The sequence below is a fragment of the Bos grunniens genome, chromosome 20, assembly GCF_055505025.1.
Source record: "Bos grunniens cultivar Pamir isolate PY7600 chromosome 20, Bosgru_T2T1.0, whole genome shotgun sequence".
In the NCBI taxonomy this organism is placed as follows: domain Eukaryota; kingdom Metazoa; phylum Chordata; class Mammalia; order Artiodactyla; family Bovidae; genus Bos; species Bos grunniens.
The window spans coordinates 31,630,080-31,647,855 of NC_141184.1; the positions used below are offsets into that span (position 1 = coordinate 31,630,080).

Here is a 17,776-nt window from a genome sequence, read left to right on the forward strand (position 1 = left end):
TGTCGGGGTCCAGCCCCGGCTGATCCAGGGTATTCGAAGCGGGGACGGCGTCAGCGAGGATCAGGATACAATAGCTTCAATTAGATATTAATTAGAGATGTAAAGAGTAATAGAATGAGGATAGCTCAGTAGGAAAATTCAGTGGAGAAAAGAGGCTGAATAGCTTGGTTTATGTGGGAGACCAATAAGACTTCAAGACAAGAAGTTTGCACCACTTACGTAGGCCGCAGGCATCCTTCCGTTCTCCCGAAGGAGAGGAGACACTGCAGCCTCCCTGGTCAGATCTTAGAAGCCCAGGCATAATTAGTAAGCATGACGGGTTCCGCGTTCCAGATGGAGACTCAGCCAAAGTGAGAGAGAGAGCGACATGGGGAGACCAGTATTTCGAGAAACTGATCCCAATTCTTTATTTTCCATGGTCTACTTTTATACACTGAGATGTTATGCAAAAGTCACGCGGGGTCAGCAGTCCTGACTTTTATCAAAGTCAGGTGCTTCATACAAATGTATACAGAGGTCTTAGGGGTGTTACATCATCTTCTGGCCAGGGGGCCTGCTGACAATTTATGACCCTCTCGTGACAGCGGTCAGTCAACCAGGACACTTATTTCTCCAGGGGTGATTATTCTTAAAACAGACGCCACCCAAATAAAGTTACATTCCTATAGGGTGAGGGTGTACTGGGTTTTAGTTAAGGAAAGAATTTACTTAGCCTAAGGTCTAACGTGATTAATATCAAAGGTTAATACTTATTTCTTCTATATATTCATTAATGTGTGTAAGGGCAGGGGATATGGAGACTTAGCAACAAACATTGGCTCAACAAATGAAAAACCCTTCACCAATACAATTTCTAATCAGCCCATTATACTTATACTAATAGTTTTCTAACTTTTCTAAGGAACCTGTTTTTAGAAGGTTTAACGCATCTTGTGCCTCTCACGGTTGGGAGGCTGTGAGCAATCACATGTGGCTGGACAAGCCTGTCAGGCAGGCTAGAGAACCTTCAGAGGAGTTTGTAGGTTAAAACACTCCTATCAGGCCCAGGAATTATTATTAACTGGAGCTCTAAGTTAACTCTTTCTCCGAAAGAGGTGGTGGGGGACCGCCCCCTGTAAAGTCAGAGGTGTAGGTGAGAGCACAAAGTAGTAAAGTAGGCAGGCTCTGGTTATAGGGGTAGATGCTCGAGGATTTCCAGGGGGACTCCTGAGGCTCCATCCCGCCTTTGCGTATGTCAAGCCTCCTTCCTCATGACCTTTGCCACGGGTGGAGTGCCTCACGCCGGCCCCCAACACACAACAGGTACTTTTCCTATATTTTCTCTAACCTTGGAGACTCAGGATACAATTAGAATTCTGAAGTTGACCAATTGTGTGATCTTTGGTGGTTTCCTAACTTCTCTAGCAAGTAAAACTGGTGATAACACTAGGACCTCTTTTATTAAGTTGCTGTGAGAACAATAGAGTTAATCCATGCACAAAGGGAGTGCTCTACAAATGCTACCTATTAAGCATAGCACTGTAGCTGAAGCTCCAATACTTTGGTCACCTGATGCGAAGAGCTGACTCTTTAGAGAAGACCCTGATGCTAGGAAAGATTTAAGGCAGGAGAAGGGGACGATAGAGAATGAGATGGTTGGATGACATCACCAACTCAATGGACATGAGTTTGAGCAAGCTCCGGGAGATAGTGAGGGGCAGGGAACCCTGGCATGCTGCAGTCCATGGGGTGGCAAAGAGCTGGACATGGCTGAGCAACTGAATAACAGCAACAAACACAGCACACCTGCAAAGCCAGCATTATGAGTCCCACTTTCCAGATTTTTGGGGCCCAGAGAACTTAGCAGTCATGCTAGAGGTCACACAGACACTACAATGTTAATTTCACACCATGGCAAGGAGAAAAACAATGTTTGTTCCAAACCCAGGACAGGAGCTAGTGAGACCAAATTCCCAGGCTAGTGATGACCCTGGTACCTCTCAAGTGATGTCTATAGCTCTTTGTGCCATATTTGTGTGGTAAATAAACATGTGTCTCTGGGGCTCTGAGTCTAGTCCTGTAGGGTTCAGATGTGAGCAGACATTTGTTTAATTTCTATTTAGGCAGCAAACGAGTCCAAAGACAAAGATGACAGGAGGACATTCATAGAATGCAGTAAGCAAAAGGGGATTCCATTGATTGTCTCTTATGTCAGTTTAAAATTGGGAGTTGGGGGTGCAGAGAAGATCCTGAGGAGGCAGAGGAACAGCTTCTCTTTGTCCTGGGAACCTTCTCCCTCGTTACAGCCAGTGACCCTGTGATAACTGATTTACCAGGTCAAGGAGCAGGTATTGGGGTGTTCAGAACTGGAACTGCTGTGCAGGGCTATATCAGAATCATGTGAAAACTTCTGTGAAAGGCTGTGGAAAATTACACTGTCACTTCCATTTACACAACTGCACAGCATACATGTCACTGACTGGCCCAGGGGATCTGACTGAATGATGAGGCAATGAGATGAGAAGTGATCTTCTGTCACAACGCGATCCACACCCATGCACACTGGGAAGCTCCTGAGTCTTCTGTCTTGTAATATATCTCAAAGCAAATACTTACTGAGCACTTCTTATATGCCTGACATATAGGAATTCCTATATTATTCCTCTTATTTCATAATAATCGTATGAATCAGGCATTGTCATCCTCATTTTAAAAATGAGGAAATGAGTGTGGAGAGAACATGCAGAGTAAGTGATGGAGCTAATACTCAAACCCAGAATGTCTGCTTTCAAGTTTTATGTCTATTCACAATATGAACTTGGTTTTGGTGGCTTAGATGGTAAAGAATCTGCCTGCAATGCAGGACCCCTGGGTTTGATCCCTGGGTCAAGAAGATCCCCTAGAGAAGGGAATGGCTACCCACTCCAGTATTCTTGCCTGGAGAATCCCATGGACAGAAGAGCCTGGTGGGTTATAGTCCATGGGTTCACAAAGAGTCGGACATACACATTTAATATTTGAAATCACAAGTAGTTAGAGGAATATGCTGTGACCAGCCCTTCAGCACAGGACAGAAAGTGGGAGGAGAAGGTGAGAGAGATTTCTGATCGAATGCTAAGGAACTTTAGAACTTACTTCCAACATCAAAGAGCAAGAAAGCCTTTATGGAAGAAGCAGCTCAAAGCTTGATACTGAAGAACAGGTAGGATTTATGAATAAAAGAAGGAGAAGGAAATTTCAGGCAGAGAAAACCATGGAAACAAAGGCACTGAGCTGAGATGAGCAGACGGTTTAGTGGAAACAGAGCAGCTGAGATTTGCTGAAAGCAATGGCAACCCACTCCAGTACTCTTGCCTGGAAAACCCCATGGACGGAGGAGCCTGGTAGGCTGCAGTCCATGGGATTGCTAAGAATCAGGCACGACTGAGCGACTTCACTTTCACTTTTCTCTTTCATGCATTGGAGAAGGAAATGGCAACCCACTCCAGTATTCTTGCCTGGAGAATCCCAGGGACAGAGGAGCCTAGTGGGCTGCCATCTATGGGGTTGCACAGAGTCGGACATGACTGAAGCGACTTAGCAGCAGCAGCAGCAGGTGGGTGAAGGCATAGGACATAGTATGTTGAAAGCTGAACTATTTAAGGATGTGAAGGCTCTTGGATATTAAGAGTGGACTTTATATGATCTGATATGCAATGAAGAGACATTAGCAATTTATTATTAGGTGTTTGGAATAATTAGAAAATTCCTTTCAGAAGAGTAATATGGCAATACATTGCTTGTGATGATCTGTGGAAAGCATTGGGGAGAGGAGAGATAGTAAGTACCCAGATCAGCAAGGGCAAGAGCAAGGGCGAGGGTCCTAACAAGAGTAGCAACCGAGTGTCCACCATTCTTGACCATTGTGGCGCTACTGGCATTTTGGATTTCCCAAATTGTCACAGGACCCTCATAATCTTTGGCTCCTAGACTCTGAATGCTGGCATCAGCCCCTCCGCCAGCACGGTAATAAACAAAGCATCCCTGCTTTTTTCTATACGTCACCCAGCAGCAGACTGGAAACCACAGCGACTAAATGAGCAGGAAATAAAGAGGAGATGACAGACATGATGTTTTTACTTCCTGTTCATTGAGGCCTCCCCAGTGGCTCAGTGGTAAAGAAACTGCCTGCAGTGCAGGAGACGTGGGCTCGATCCCTGGGTTGGGAAGATCCCCTGGAGAAGGAAATGGCAACCGACTCCAGTATTCTTTTTTTAATTAATTAATGTATTTATTTTAATTGGAGACTAATTACTTTACAATATTGTGGTGGTTTTCACCATACATCGACATGAATCAGCCACAGATGTACAGGTGTCCCCCCCATCCTGAACCCCCTCCCACCTCCCTCCCCACCCCTTCCCTCTGGGTTGTCCCAGAGCATCAGCTTTGAGCACCCTGCTTCATGCATCGAACTTGCACTGGTCATTTATTTAACATATGGTAATATACATGTTTCAGTGCTATTCTTTCATATCGTCCCACCCTCTCCTTCTTCCACAGAGTCCAAAAGTCTATTCTTTACATTTGTGTCTCTTTTGCTGTCTTGCATATATGGTCATCATTACTATCTTTATAAATTCCATATATATGTGTTAATATATACTGTATTGGTGTTTCTCTTTTTGACTTACTTCACCCTGTATAATAAGATCCAGTTTTCATCCACCTTATTAGAACTGACTCAAACGCAGTCTTTTTTTATAGCTGAGTAATATTCCATTGTGTATATGTACCACAACTTCCTTATCCATTCATCTGGTGATGGACATCTAGGTTGCTTCCATGTGCTAGCTACTATAAACAGTGCTGCAATGAACATTCCACTCCAGTATTCTTGCCTGGGGAATCCATGAACAGAGGAGCCTGGCAGACTACAGTCCATGAGGTTGCAAAAGAGCTGTACGTGACTGAGAAACTAAACAACAAATAAACAGGAAATAAAGAGAAGATGACAGACATGATGAGAGGACAGACACAGACCCAAAAATCTGTTAGGGTTTTTCTAGTAGGACAAGGAAGCCTGATATCAATGGTTATCCTGGGCTTCCTAAGGTGTCTGACTGAGTGGCCAATGAGACCATTCTCTAGGGAGGGATAGTCCTAAAGAAACAACTTCAGAGATGGGTAGAATAAAAAATCAGGGGACAGTGGGGAACTCACAACCCAAAGTTTTCATTCTGAATTCTGATCCTCTCAGACAATTCTGTGTATTAAACACTTTGTCTCAAAAGATGCTTAAAGGGAGCAGGCACCAAGCCCAGTCATGTAGGGGACTCCTGCCAAACGTCAACTTCTAGTCTCATAATACCCTGTAGCTTTAAAAACCTCTGCTGCTGCTGCTAAGTCACTTCAGTCGTGTCCGACTCTGTATGACCCCAAAGACGGCAGCCCACCAGGCTCCCCCATCCCTGGGATTCTCCAGGCAAGAATACTGGAGTGGGTTGCCATTTCCTTCTTCAATGCATGAAAGTGAAAAGTGAAAGTGAAGTCAAAGTGAAAGTGAAGTCAAAGTGAAAGTGAAGTCGCTCAGTTGTGTCCACTCCTAGCAACCCCATGGACTGCAGCCTACCAGGCTCCTCCATCCATGGGATTTTCCAGGCAAGAGTACTGGAGTGCTTTGCCAGTGCCTTCTCTGAAAAACCCTCTGCAGTCTGGGCCAATTCCCTTTTTCCAGCCAAACTGCCTAGAATTAATAGTTCCCAACAGCTCCAATGGTTGCCAAATATTGGGTGAGCGAGGATGTACTCAATAAGACAGTTTATTTCTGTCAAAGTCAAAGGATGACAGGAGATAGAATTAATTCTTTGTATCTTGATTGCCTATAATCAGAATGTTTCAATTAACCTCTGGGCTTAAACAGTCATTGGAGCTGATAGCTACTTCTATTAGGTTTACTTTGTTTGAATATAGTAACTTCTCACTAGATCAATTAACACTTGTCAATTAATTAACATATTAAATATCCTCAGGACAAAAGCATTAAAACACATTTACATAAGAGGATGGGAAAGGAAACTAATTTCTAGGTCATCCAAAGCTACTTTTTAATGAAACTTTTGTAATGCGTTATTCTGTGGACTGAGAAGAGCTGTCCATCTTTATTAATATTCCTAATGTGAGGACTGTTTCATCTGAAAGGGTCTCTCCTTCAGGCTGCACTTTAGTGTCTCCTTCCATTTCAATACTATAAACGCTGCCCCAAAAGTCACCAGTGACTTGCCCAATGTAAGATCCACTAGGTCCACTGTCAGTTCTCACATTGCTTGATGTCCATGGCACCACACCTCTTGATTTGAGTCTTAATTAGTAGACTGTTCCTTACTAGTCTTTCACATGGGATCTCTTTGTCAGCCAGCTTCTTAAAATGTTGTTTTTTTTTCCGAGTCCCATCCTGAGGCCACTTCTGTTTGCAGCCTATAGGTTGTACTCGGATGACCTCGCTCACTTCCAAGGTTTGAACTTCTCCCTATTGGTCATGGCTACCAAATGCCATCCCCAGTTTTCACCACTCTCAAGAACCTCAGATAAATATACTCAAACATCTGCTGGTTATCCTTTGGATAGCCCAGAGGTCCTGCCAACTAAACTCAATCTATAACTGGACTCATCATCCTTTCTTTGTCTCTATTGAAACTGTTTCTGTACATTGTATGATATCTCAGTTTATGGGAGCACCACCCATTGGCTACCCAAGATTCCAATGGAATAGTCATGACAGACTCCTCTACACCTCTCTTCTCACATTCCACATCCAATTATTCACAAAGTCCTACTGATTTTAAGTTCCCCATGTCTCCTGAATTTATATTTCCCTCTTCATCCCAAGCATTCTTGTCATAGTTCTAATTCCTCATCTAGACTACTGCAGTATCCTCCCAACACATCATATCCCTTATCCTCACTGCTTCTGGAATGGGCTATACCTAAAACACAGTGGGCCACATCATTCAGTGGCAGAACTGCTAGATCCTCACTACGATCCTTTTTTGTCATCCTCCTGGGCTCTCAACTAGATGATGTTTTCTATCCTTTTTGCACTTTGCTTGGGTCAAATGACTGAGTTCTAGACAGTGGAACATGAGCAGAAGTGCTAAATGCCCCCTTCTACGTTTGGCCCATAAAACCTCTTGTGGGAGAGCCTCTGTGCTCTTTTCTTTCCTGGCTGTGATTAGGATGGTGACCCCAGGGCCAATTTGAAGATGGGAAGATGGTAGAGCCATTGTCAGACTGGAGTCTCAAAGAACTGCACAAGGGTCAGAGCCTCACTCTCTACTGCTACCACTGCAGACATGGAATTCCCATGTATTATTATGTGAGTGAGAAACCAACTTCTGTTTTGGTTACCTATAACTTGTTTGGCTCTATTTGTTAACAACAGCCTACCTCTCACGTGTGCATCTGTGTGTGACTTCTAAGTACATACACACATTGTACATATGCCATTATGGACAATATGTCACTCATACTTTATTCTGATATTGATACCATATACATGCCTTCCATCTAGTCTTTCACCCTCTGTTTGTCCTCCTTGTATTTTTCTCAAGGCCCACGGTGCCTTTAACAGAAGGTGCTTTCAGACTTCATCTCCACTGACTAATTAACAAAATCCTACAAATTAACAGGTAGCCTCGGTTTCCATAACTTGTTCTCTTGACTGTTTTGTTGGATAGAGGACAATGAGCCTATTTAAGTTCTTTAGGGGTGACCCATGTTTTTGAAAGGAAAAATACCTTTTGAGGGTACTATGTGGAATGATACCATTCATAAAACCTACACAGTACATTTTAATTTCAAATATCTAGGCTGGCTGAATCCATTTCAGTGACCATTTGCTCCTGCGAACTCAAAAATAAGCACATGCCCTCAATGTTATTTGAAAGCACCTTCTTATGAACCATGTGATTTTCTCATCTGTCTACCCAGGGTTATCATGTAACTGGCATTATTTTTATGGATCATATGATCAAGGAAGAAGCAAATATAACAGAAGGCAGAGAGAGTGGTGATATTTCTGATGGTAAAGCAATGGACCATAGGCTATGAAGTCTGTCTGCTCAGGTTCAGATCTCTGCCGTGTGCATATGTGTGTGTGTGTGTGTGTGTGTGTGTGCACGCGCACTTGTGTCTGTGATTCTGGCTAGCGTTCACCTTTCAGCTCTTCCTCATCTCAGCAAATGGGGCCATATTACCAATCTCCTTGAGCTGTACTGAGAATTAGCATAAAGTCATTCTATAAAGCATGGCACACACTTCATACATATTCACTGTCAATGTCCTCCTCATCATTAAGAGCCCAATTAGACTTTGCTAACATTGGAAAAGACCCTGATGCTGGGAAGGATTGGGGGCAGGAGGAGAAGGGGACAACAGAGGAAGAGATGGCTGGATGGCATCACCAACTCGATGGACGTGGGTTCGAGTAGGCTCCAGGAGTTGATGATGGACAGGGAGGCCTGGTGTACTGTGATTCATGGGGTCACAAAGAGTCAGACACGACTGAGTGAACTGAACTGAACTGAACAGAAAGAAATCTGACCAAAATGTCAGGGATTATGAGACTCATTCCTCTCCTTTTCTAAACAAATTGGATTACTCTAAGCCTGGAAATCTTTTTTGTCCTCCTGAAACTGGAATTTTTACTTGCAAAAAGAGATAATAAGATGATTCTCCATTGACAGAAAATGTAATGAACATGATTTCACTTTAGAAATCAAAATAGATCAACGTGAAAACATAGTTTGAATGCAAATAAAAAAATGTGAAAGGTTGCATTTACCTATTCTTTGACAGTATAGTCGATTTCAGGACCAATGATGCTGACTAATTCATACAACAGAATTTAAACAGTGAACTTGTCAGCTGCTGCTAAAATTCACTAGAGAGCCTGCGGATTAGAGTGGAAAGATTTCAAAGGCTCATCTTCCAACTGACATGTCTATAGACAAGTCACCTAACTGCTAAAAATCTTAGTTTCTGTAATTGTAAATTGGTATAAATGGAGAGTTTACCTGCTCCCCAGAACTATGAAAAGGAGAAAATAGGAGACTACATATGAAAGTGGTTTGGAAAATAACATGGTTTATAAATTAAATGTATGGTTATTTTTACATTAGCTGCTAATACTTCTTTTTTAGCTAGAGAGATGAGTCATGCATCATCATAAAAATTGCTGAATGATTTGAACATGTGATTATTTTGCCACAAAGTTCTCTTTTGAGTTGTCAATTTATTTTTAACAAGTTCAAATACTGTGCATTCAAAATGCAAATGGGTGAAAAACGATTGTGATGCTTAAAAGGATGTAATTAGTTCTAGAAATGGAGAAACAAATATCTAGCCAAATTCCTGAAGCCTGAAAACAGGAACCAATGTTTTGCCATCATGTTTATTTTCTTCTCACTCTATTTTCTTCTATGAGTCAAAAAGAGTTTTTTTCAAAAGAATTTTTTTAATACAAGGAAGCAGTGAGTCAAAAAAAAATCGTTGATAAAGTAAGCATAGAATTCTTCTAAAGAACTTTGTTTTAGATTTCCATTCCAATTGTGCAACATTGGCTTTCTGAATGAAATGTGAACTCAGGTCCTCCCATAGGATTCTTTGAATCCTATGGATTCTTTGGTCCTTCATCATAGAATTCTTACAGTTTGCAGCTGGAAGGGACATTGGAGGAAAGAGGTGATTTGTACTAGCTTCACTGTTGTTCAAAAGCAGGTTCAGAGAGGCAGACTGAATTGTCTACTGTCACACAACTGGCTGACTCAGGTCTCCTGATTTAGTTCTAGGTTCTCCTCACTCTATCTCACTACATTTGTTCTCTTTCCCTGGACTTTTTTTTTTTCTTATTTTTGGAGTTAGGTGAAGAGGGAGGTGAGGGCATGGACCTGATTGCTTCATTTTTTTCAAGTCCATTTGGAAATCTGCACAGAAATGCAACACCCCTAGCTAATTCCATATAGAATCAGGCCTGGGTAAGAAACAGAACTCTTCCAATCCATGAACATGGTATACCATGTTCATGGATTAGAAGAATTAATATAGTGAAAATGAGTATACTACCCAAAGCAATTTATAGATTCAATGCAATCCCTATCAAGCTACCAACAGTATTCTTCACAGAGCTAGAACAAATAATTTCACAATTTGTATGGAAATACAAAAAACCTCGAATAGCCAAAGCGATCTTGAGAAAGAAAAATGGAACTGGAGGAATCAACCTACCTGACTTCAGGCTCTACTACAAAGCCACAGTTATCAAGACAGTATGGTACTGGCACAAAGACAGAAATATAGATCAATGGAACAAAATAGAAAGCCCAGAGATAAATCCACGCACATATGGACACCTTATCTTTGACAAAGGAGGCAAGAATATACAGTGGATTAAAGACAATCTCTTTAACAAGTGGTGCTGGGAAATCTGGTCAACCACTTGTAAAAGAATGAAACTAGAACACTTTCTAACACCATATACAAAAATAAACTCAAAATGGATTAAAGATCTCAACATAAGACCAGAAACTATAAAACTCCTAGAGGAGAACATAGGCAAAACACTCTCTGACATACATCACAGCAGGATCCTCTATGACCCACCTCCCAGAATATTGGAAATAAAAGCAAAAATAAACAAATGGGACCTAATTAAACTTAAAAGCTTCTGCACATCAAAGGAAACTATTAGCAAGGTGAAAAGACAGCCTTCAGAATGGGAGAAAATAATAGCAAATGAAGCAACCGACAAACAACTAATCTCAAAAATATACAAGCAACTCCTACAGCTCAATTCCAGAAAAATAAATGACCCAATCAAAAAATGGGCCAAAGATCTAAATAGACATTTCTCCAAAGAAGACATACAGATGGCTAACAAACACTTGAAAAGATGTTCAACATCACTCTTTATCAGAGAAATGCAAATCAAAACCACTATGAGGTACCATTTCACACCAGTCAGAATGGCTGCGATCCAAAAGTCTACAAATAATAAATGCTGGAGAGGGTGTGGAGAAAAGGGAACCCTCTTACACTGTTGGTGGGAATGCAAATTAGTACAGTCACTATGGAGAACAGTGTGGAGATTCCTTAAAAAACTGGAAATAGAACTGCCTTATGATCCAGCAATCCCACTGCTGGGCATACACACTGAGGAAACCAGAAGGGAAAGAGACACGTGTACCCCAATGTTCATCGCAGCACTGTTTATAATAGCCAGGACATGGAAGCAACCTAGATGTCCATCAGCAGATGAATGGATAAGAAAGCTGTGGTACATATACACAATGGAGTATTACTCAGCCATTAAAAAGAATACATTTGAATCAGTTCTAATGAGGTGGATGAAACTGGAGACTATTATACAGAGTGAAGTAAGCCAGAAGGAAAAACATAAATACAGTATACTAACGCATGTATATGGAATTTAGAAAGATGGTAACGATAACCCTGTGTACGAGACAGCAAGGGAGACACTGATGTATAGAACAGTCTTATGGACTCTGTGGGAGAGGGTGGGAAGATTTGGGAGAATGTCATTGAAACATGTGAAATGTCATGTATGAAACGAGATGCCAGTCCAGGTTCAGTGCATGATGCTGGATGCTTGGGGCTGGTGCGCTGGGAAGGCCCAGGGGGATGGTATGGGGAGGTTGGGAGGGAGGAGGGTTCAGGATGGGGAGCATGTGATTTTTTTTTAAATATTTAATAAACAAACAAAAAAAAAAAGAAACAGAACTCTTACCTCACTCCAGTTTCCGACAATCCAGTAGGCAGGGCTGCGTCCCATCGAGAGATGCTTGTAATCCGAGGCATTCAGCAAAAATCCCTCAGCCATCAGACTTGTTGCATCTTCCTTGGTCAGGACTGGTCCAGAACTCTGTGTTAGATTCATGTTGCTTGGAAGTTCTGTTGGGTGAGGGTTTACTGGCTTTTTGGAGTATGCAGGCTGGTGGTCTTCTCCCAGAGGGAGTGGAGTATTAGCTGGCTTTTCAGTGACTGTCCCTTTAGCTCTGGATGTTCCATTTTTGAGAGTAATGGGCCTTTGGCTGGGTACCAGTCCTTCTGATACCGTGCTAAAGGGTGGCCATAGAGATGCCCCCCCAAGATAAGGTGTTGGTGGAGGTCCAAGTGGTATTTCAGTACTTCTTTCCCCTGGAGCATCATTTCCAGGTACTCTGATCTTGGTCCATGTCACAGAGTTGTTCTCATTTTTTTTCTCAGATGGTTCACTGCCTTCCCCTGAGCCACTATGAATCTCCATTTCTGGCTCTTTGGTCAAGGGACTATAAAACGAAGTCACCTGCCAAGTCATAGCATTGCTGGACGTTGATGAGTCAGAACCACTCGTCGTCGTGATGACAAGGTCTCCCTCTGAGGTAGGACCAGTGTTGGGATTGGAAACATTCTCTTCATTTGGCTGGATGCTCAAAGACCAAGAAGTGAGGATGGGCTGGGAAGTACTTCCAGTGGAAATGACATTATGGGTGTCCAGTTCAGTTTGGATTGAACTATTCTGCCCCTGCTTCCCATCCAGGTCTCCTTCTTTGGAGGCTGTGGTAGGACCAGGGCTGTTCATTGTCGGAGTGCTTGTGCTCAGAGGCCCAGGCACTGTGGGTGAAGTCAGCACCCTGGGACTGGGTGTAGTCAGCGTCCTAGGACTGGGTGTAGTTGGAGGGACAGGCTTGAAGGGGTCAGGTGTTGGTAGCTTTTTCCCACTGAAAATCGTGCCTCTATTGGGCTTCAGAATTCTCCGGCTAGATGGGCACTGCTGGAGGCCACAGAGAGCTCTGCTATTGGGTTTCCTTGTCATGTCGCAGGGCTCGTCGTGGTTCTTGGCACACGTGACACTGCGAATCCGCACTCCACCACCACAGGAAACAGAGCACTGGCAAAGAGAGATGGCTGTTAGTCCAGTGGGAAAGACATGCTGGTTCTCATGCTGATTTACAGCAAATCAGGACAGGCCCCGTAGAAACGGAACTATGCAGCTGAAATCATTTCCTATCTTCGTATTTGGCTTCTGTGCAATTTTAGTTTCCCATAGAAATATGTATCTCGGGGAGACCAGCTGGGGCTCAGAACTAACAATCTACCCTTCACAAACTGAAAAGACAAACCATGACACGGGAAACCGAAGTCTCTCCGGGCCAGGACTATTGGATAGTGGATCCGCAAAGAGTGCAATGATTTAAACAATCACCTGATTTTCCCCAAGAGATAGGAATATTATCTTCCCTAAGGTTTCAGTGCTATTAAAGTGTTTATGTATTTTCTAGAATCTATTAATTTAATGATAATGAGCCTGTCCCTTTATATTCATATAAGTCACACAGCCTCACTCAGGTATCCCAAGCTCCATTTTCTTGCTTGTTGTCAGATGGGCTCAGATTAAAAGCTAGACAGTCAGTGTATGCATAACACATATATAACGCCAGGACCTTTTATGAAATTTAAAGGTGGGAAGTTAATCAAAGGTGGGGAGATACCCTGTCCAAAGAGACAGGGGAGTCCTGGAGCATGGTGTTGATATATGGATGCTGTGGCAGGCGTCTCTCCCTAGTCATCCTTCCAGGGCATGCAAAGCACGGATGGCTAGACTGCCTTTGAAGGAATCCTAACAGGACAGTCACTTCTCAGGATTCATGGTAAAGATCTCTTTGCAACTCTATGGACCACAGGTCACCAGGTTCCTCTGTCCATGGGATTCTCCAGGCAAGAATCCTGGAGTGGGTTGCCATGCCCTCCTCCAGGGGATCTTCCCGACCCAGGGATAGAATGTGCATCTCTTACATCTCCTGCATTGGCAGGCGGGTTCTTTACCACTACCACCACCTGAGAAGCCCTAAGCATACATAGCACGTGTTTGTGATCAATACATAACACTAGATTTCTCGATATTTTTTTTAAATCACATTTTTACCCAACTGCTCCATTTTTAGCTTTCTTTTTCAATGATAGGTTAAAGTATCTACCAAATAGTTGGTTCTTGAACATGGACTATCCAGGAGTTTGTGTTGGCTGGTTCGCATTTGTCTGTCTTACCTCTCTGACCCTAACATGGGTTTCTTGAAGATGGGGACTACATAACGTGTCTTGGATTTCACAGGGCTTCACAGCCATTATTCTGTGTGATACCCTGTGAATATCAGCCTTGTGAGATCTATACAGCTGTGAGATTTGCAAGACTGTAATTATTATTCCATCTCTTACAAGAGAGGAAGCTGACACTCAGGAACCCACTTGAAAGGTTGGAAGTCAGTGGAAGAGTAAAAATTGGATTAATTCCATGCCTCTCCCGATCCACAAAAAAAAAAAAAAAAAAAAAACCCTAGCACAGCAAGGTGGACAAGCAATTTATCTACTGAATTCACTTATTGACTTGGTCAAGCTTTTGATTTTTGAAAAGTTACCCAAAGGCAGAATCTGTCTTTTATTCATAAGTGAACTCCAGGATACTTCTTAGGATACAATGATCACTTACTACATATTTATTAAGTGACTATTCTACCTGGAAAATAATCAGGAATGGGAATATTCTTCTCCCTGGGAGCTTATGCATTTTTAACTGAGTTTCTTGCCTTCTCAAATCCTACTTTCAAGTTCCTCTGTATTGGAAAACAAATTTCTCCTTAATTTTGTTCTAATCCAGCATCATCACTCACTGATATATTATAATTCTGTTGAAATCAGCATTTTTGAAAAGCAGGAGATGCATGTGAGTACAGAAGACTGTGTTGCTCAGGGAATGTTTTAACTGCAGAGTTGGGTCAACCAATAAAGCTGTAGGGCTTCTCAGGTGGCGCTAGTGGTAAGGGACCCACCTGCCAATCCAGGAGACAAGAGATGCGGTTGGGAAGATCCCCTGGAGGAGGGCATGGCAACCCACTCCAGTATCCTTGCCTGCTAAATCCCATGGACAGAGAGCCTGGGGGGCTACAGTCCATGGGGTCGCACAGAATCAGACACAACTGAAGCTGTGAGATTAACATGTCAACAAACACTTAAACAACCAGCTCAAAGACTGAACTTCCAAGTTTGTTTTGATATAATAGTATTAATCTTTAGACTTCCCTGGTAGCTCAGATGGTAAAGAATCTGCCTACAATGCAGGAAACCTGGGTTTGATCCCCGAGTCAGGAAGATCCTCTGGAGAAAGGAATGGCAACCCACTCCAGTATTCTTGTCTGGGAAATTCCATGGACATTGGAGCCTGGTGGGCTACAGTTCATGGAGTGGCAAATAGTCGGACATGACTGAGCAACTAACACTTTTATGCTTGGGGGAACAGTGCTTCATAGACCAAGAAATGCACACTTATTTCCAACTAAATGGAGACCACCAATAAAGCTCTTAAAACCCTGCAGTGAGGAAATGGTCTCTTCTATGACTCACTTCATTTTAAAGCCTGGAAAGGGTAGGCTGTGGGTGTTTATTTTTCTGGCTTGCTATAATGTTTCTGCCTTTCTTGTGTATGAAGAGACTTTATGCTGCATTCATTTTAGTCATCCTGAGTCACTTCCCCACTTGCTACATTCTGATCTGAACTCCCAGGGTTTTCAAATCTTCACTTTGTAAAACTGTATCAGTCTAAGTAAATAATCCTCTATGTATGCCTTAACATATTTCCAGGCTGGCTGCCTCAGACAGGCTCCAATCTGAGAACTGATTCATAAATTAGGACCCTCATAACCCTAATACCAAGCAGGTGTACCCTGCCTTGCGTTTTCTTTCCAAGAAATGTCAGAGTAGACATAGCTAAAAGCAGGAAACTCTGATTTTGTTTTCTTCTCTGTTTGTAACCTTTTTTGGTTTGTTTTGATTTGCAACATCTCTAATACTCACAGACTTTACAACTTTACAAGCATTTTTAAAAATTCAAAAGTATATGCGTGTGTGCCTGCCACCCCATGATGAACTATGAAATTAAAAAGTTATAAAACCTGTAAGAAATAGCACCTGATATGCCATTATAAACTCCAGGCGTGATGTAGGGACTAAGCTCAGCTTCCTCATCTAGAAACTGAAAGTAATAATAACATTTCAAGACTGAGGATATATATATAAGACAACAATCTTAACAAAGTGCATAATATATAGGAGACAAGTGGGAATTGGAAGGTATTATTATCACTGTTATAATAATGATGCTGATAATAATAATGGTAATAACAACAAAGAGCATGGGGTCCCCAATTTCTACTATCCTTCTGAAGCACAGAGTGAGACACAGACCTATCTTGCAGGATGCTGTAAAGTGAGCAGCTGAATAAGTAACGTGGTTGCAGCCACAAGTCTAGAAGATACCATGGAGACACATATTCCCATTGGTTTATTGCTGGATTTTTTTTTTTTTTTGGATTTGGGTTTCCTAGGGCTAATAGATATGTTTTTTATTTCTAATATTACAAATTATAAGTATTAAATAATCTTATTCACTATGAATTTGTTCAGCTTAAAAGAATAAAGCAGGAGTAAATAATTGCTATCTAGATGGTTGTTTAATTAAAACACATTAGATTTTGGTCTTTCAAAACAGAAGATCATTCTAGAACAGAAACACTAAAGTCGCAGCCCAAGAGGTAACTGTGGCCCACCAGCATGTATTCTTTGGTCTGCTCAACCTCAAAAGAAACATGCAAATAACAAAATACAAATATCGAATTAGCAGGCAACATTTTAAAGTGAGAAGATTCCATATTAAAACTCCAGGGTTTTTAGCTTCTCTTGAAAAAGCAGATGATCTGTAACTATGGGCCCCATTCCCAACTGGCAACTCAAAAACTTCATAAACAGATACCGGGTCTGGGGGAGTTTACATGTTCTTTACCTACCATTCAAACCCATCCACTCTCCTCACCCAGCAGACATGGCATCTTTCAAATAATCGATGCTCGCCATTGCTTCACACTGGGGCATATTACGTCCAGTGAGACAGTCAGTGTGAACTGTCTGCTGTTATACTGAGCCTAAAAACTCAGGTGCCTTTTCTCAGTCGCAGCAGAACAAGTGGTACTGTTTTGCATTCAGCCCACACATTTCCCAGGACATCTTCCAACTGTACTTATCTCCTTAGGAGCTGTCAGGCCCTTCAGATGAGATAAATGCAGGACACAGCACCACACTTAGAACTCATCTCAATTGCTAGTTTCAGGATCCTCAAAACCAGTTTCTGTGACGATTACCTTACGCCCTTGCCTTATAATTTTGAACTCTGTACCAGGCAAACAGTTTGTCCATCTGTGAATGTCCTCCCTGGGAGGTATCTTGCCCTCACTTGCCATCTCTCTGAGATTAAGGCCTCTGGGCGGAGCCCACTGAGAAAGAAGTCCCTGCTAAATTAGTCAACTCTACCCACCCGAGGGGCACTGTGGGGGAGGGGCCTCGCAATTGGCTCAGACCTGTCATGCTAAGAGTTTATTCAAAAACACAGCTGGGGTTTATCAGAGAGCCTGGGTTAAAGGGATGAGTAGGGAAATAGCCAATACGTAGTCTCAGGGAAGTGATAAATGAATGATTGGTTGTTGTTCAGTTGCTCAATCATGTCCAACTCTGTGACCCCATGCACTGCAGCATGCGAAGCTTCCCTGTCCACTATCTCCTGGAGTTTGTTCAAACTCGTGTCCATTGAGTCGGTGATGCCATCCAACCATCTCGTCCTCTGTCATCTCCTTCTCCTCCTGCTCTCATTCTTTCCCAGCATCAGTCTTTCCAATGAGTCGGCTGTTCCCATCAGGTGGCCAAAGTATTGGAGCTTCAG

General features: G+C 42.4%; 1 protein-coding gene across 12 annotated transcripts in view; it reads right to left on the reverse strand.

Annotated features, from left to right (window-relative positions):
- Nucleotides 1–17,776, reverse strand: part of ADAMTS12 (ADAM metallopeptidase with thrombospondin type 1 motif 12) — a 395,312-nt gene that overhangs the window by 46,623 nt on the left and 330,913 nt on the right. For all 12 annotated transcript variants that reach the window (XM_086361321.1, XM_086361330.1, XM_086361323.1 and 9 more), the window contains one exon: nucleotides 11,762–12,904. In XM_086361321.1, the coding sequence (XP_086217447.1) occupies nucleotides 11,762–12,904 (1,143 nt within the window). The remainder of the gene's footprint in view (nucleotides 1–11,761; nucleotides 12,905–17,776) is intronic.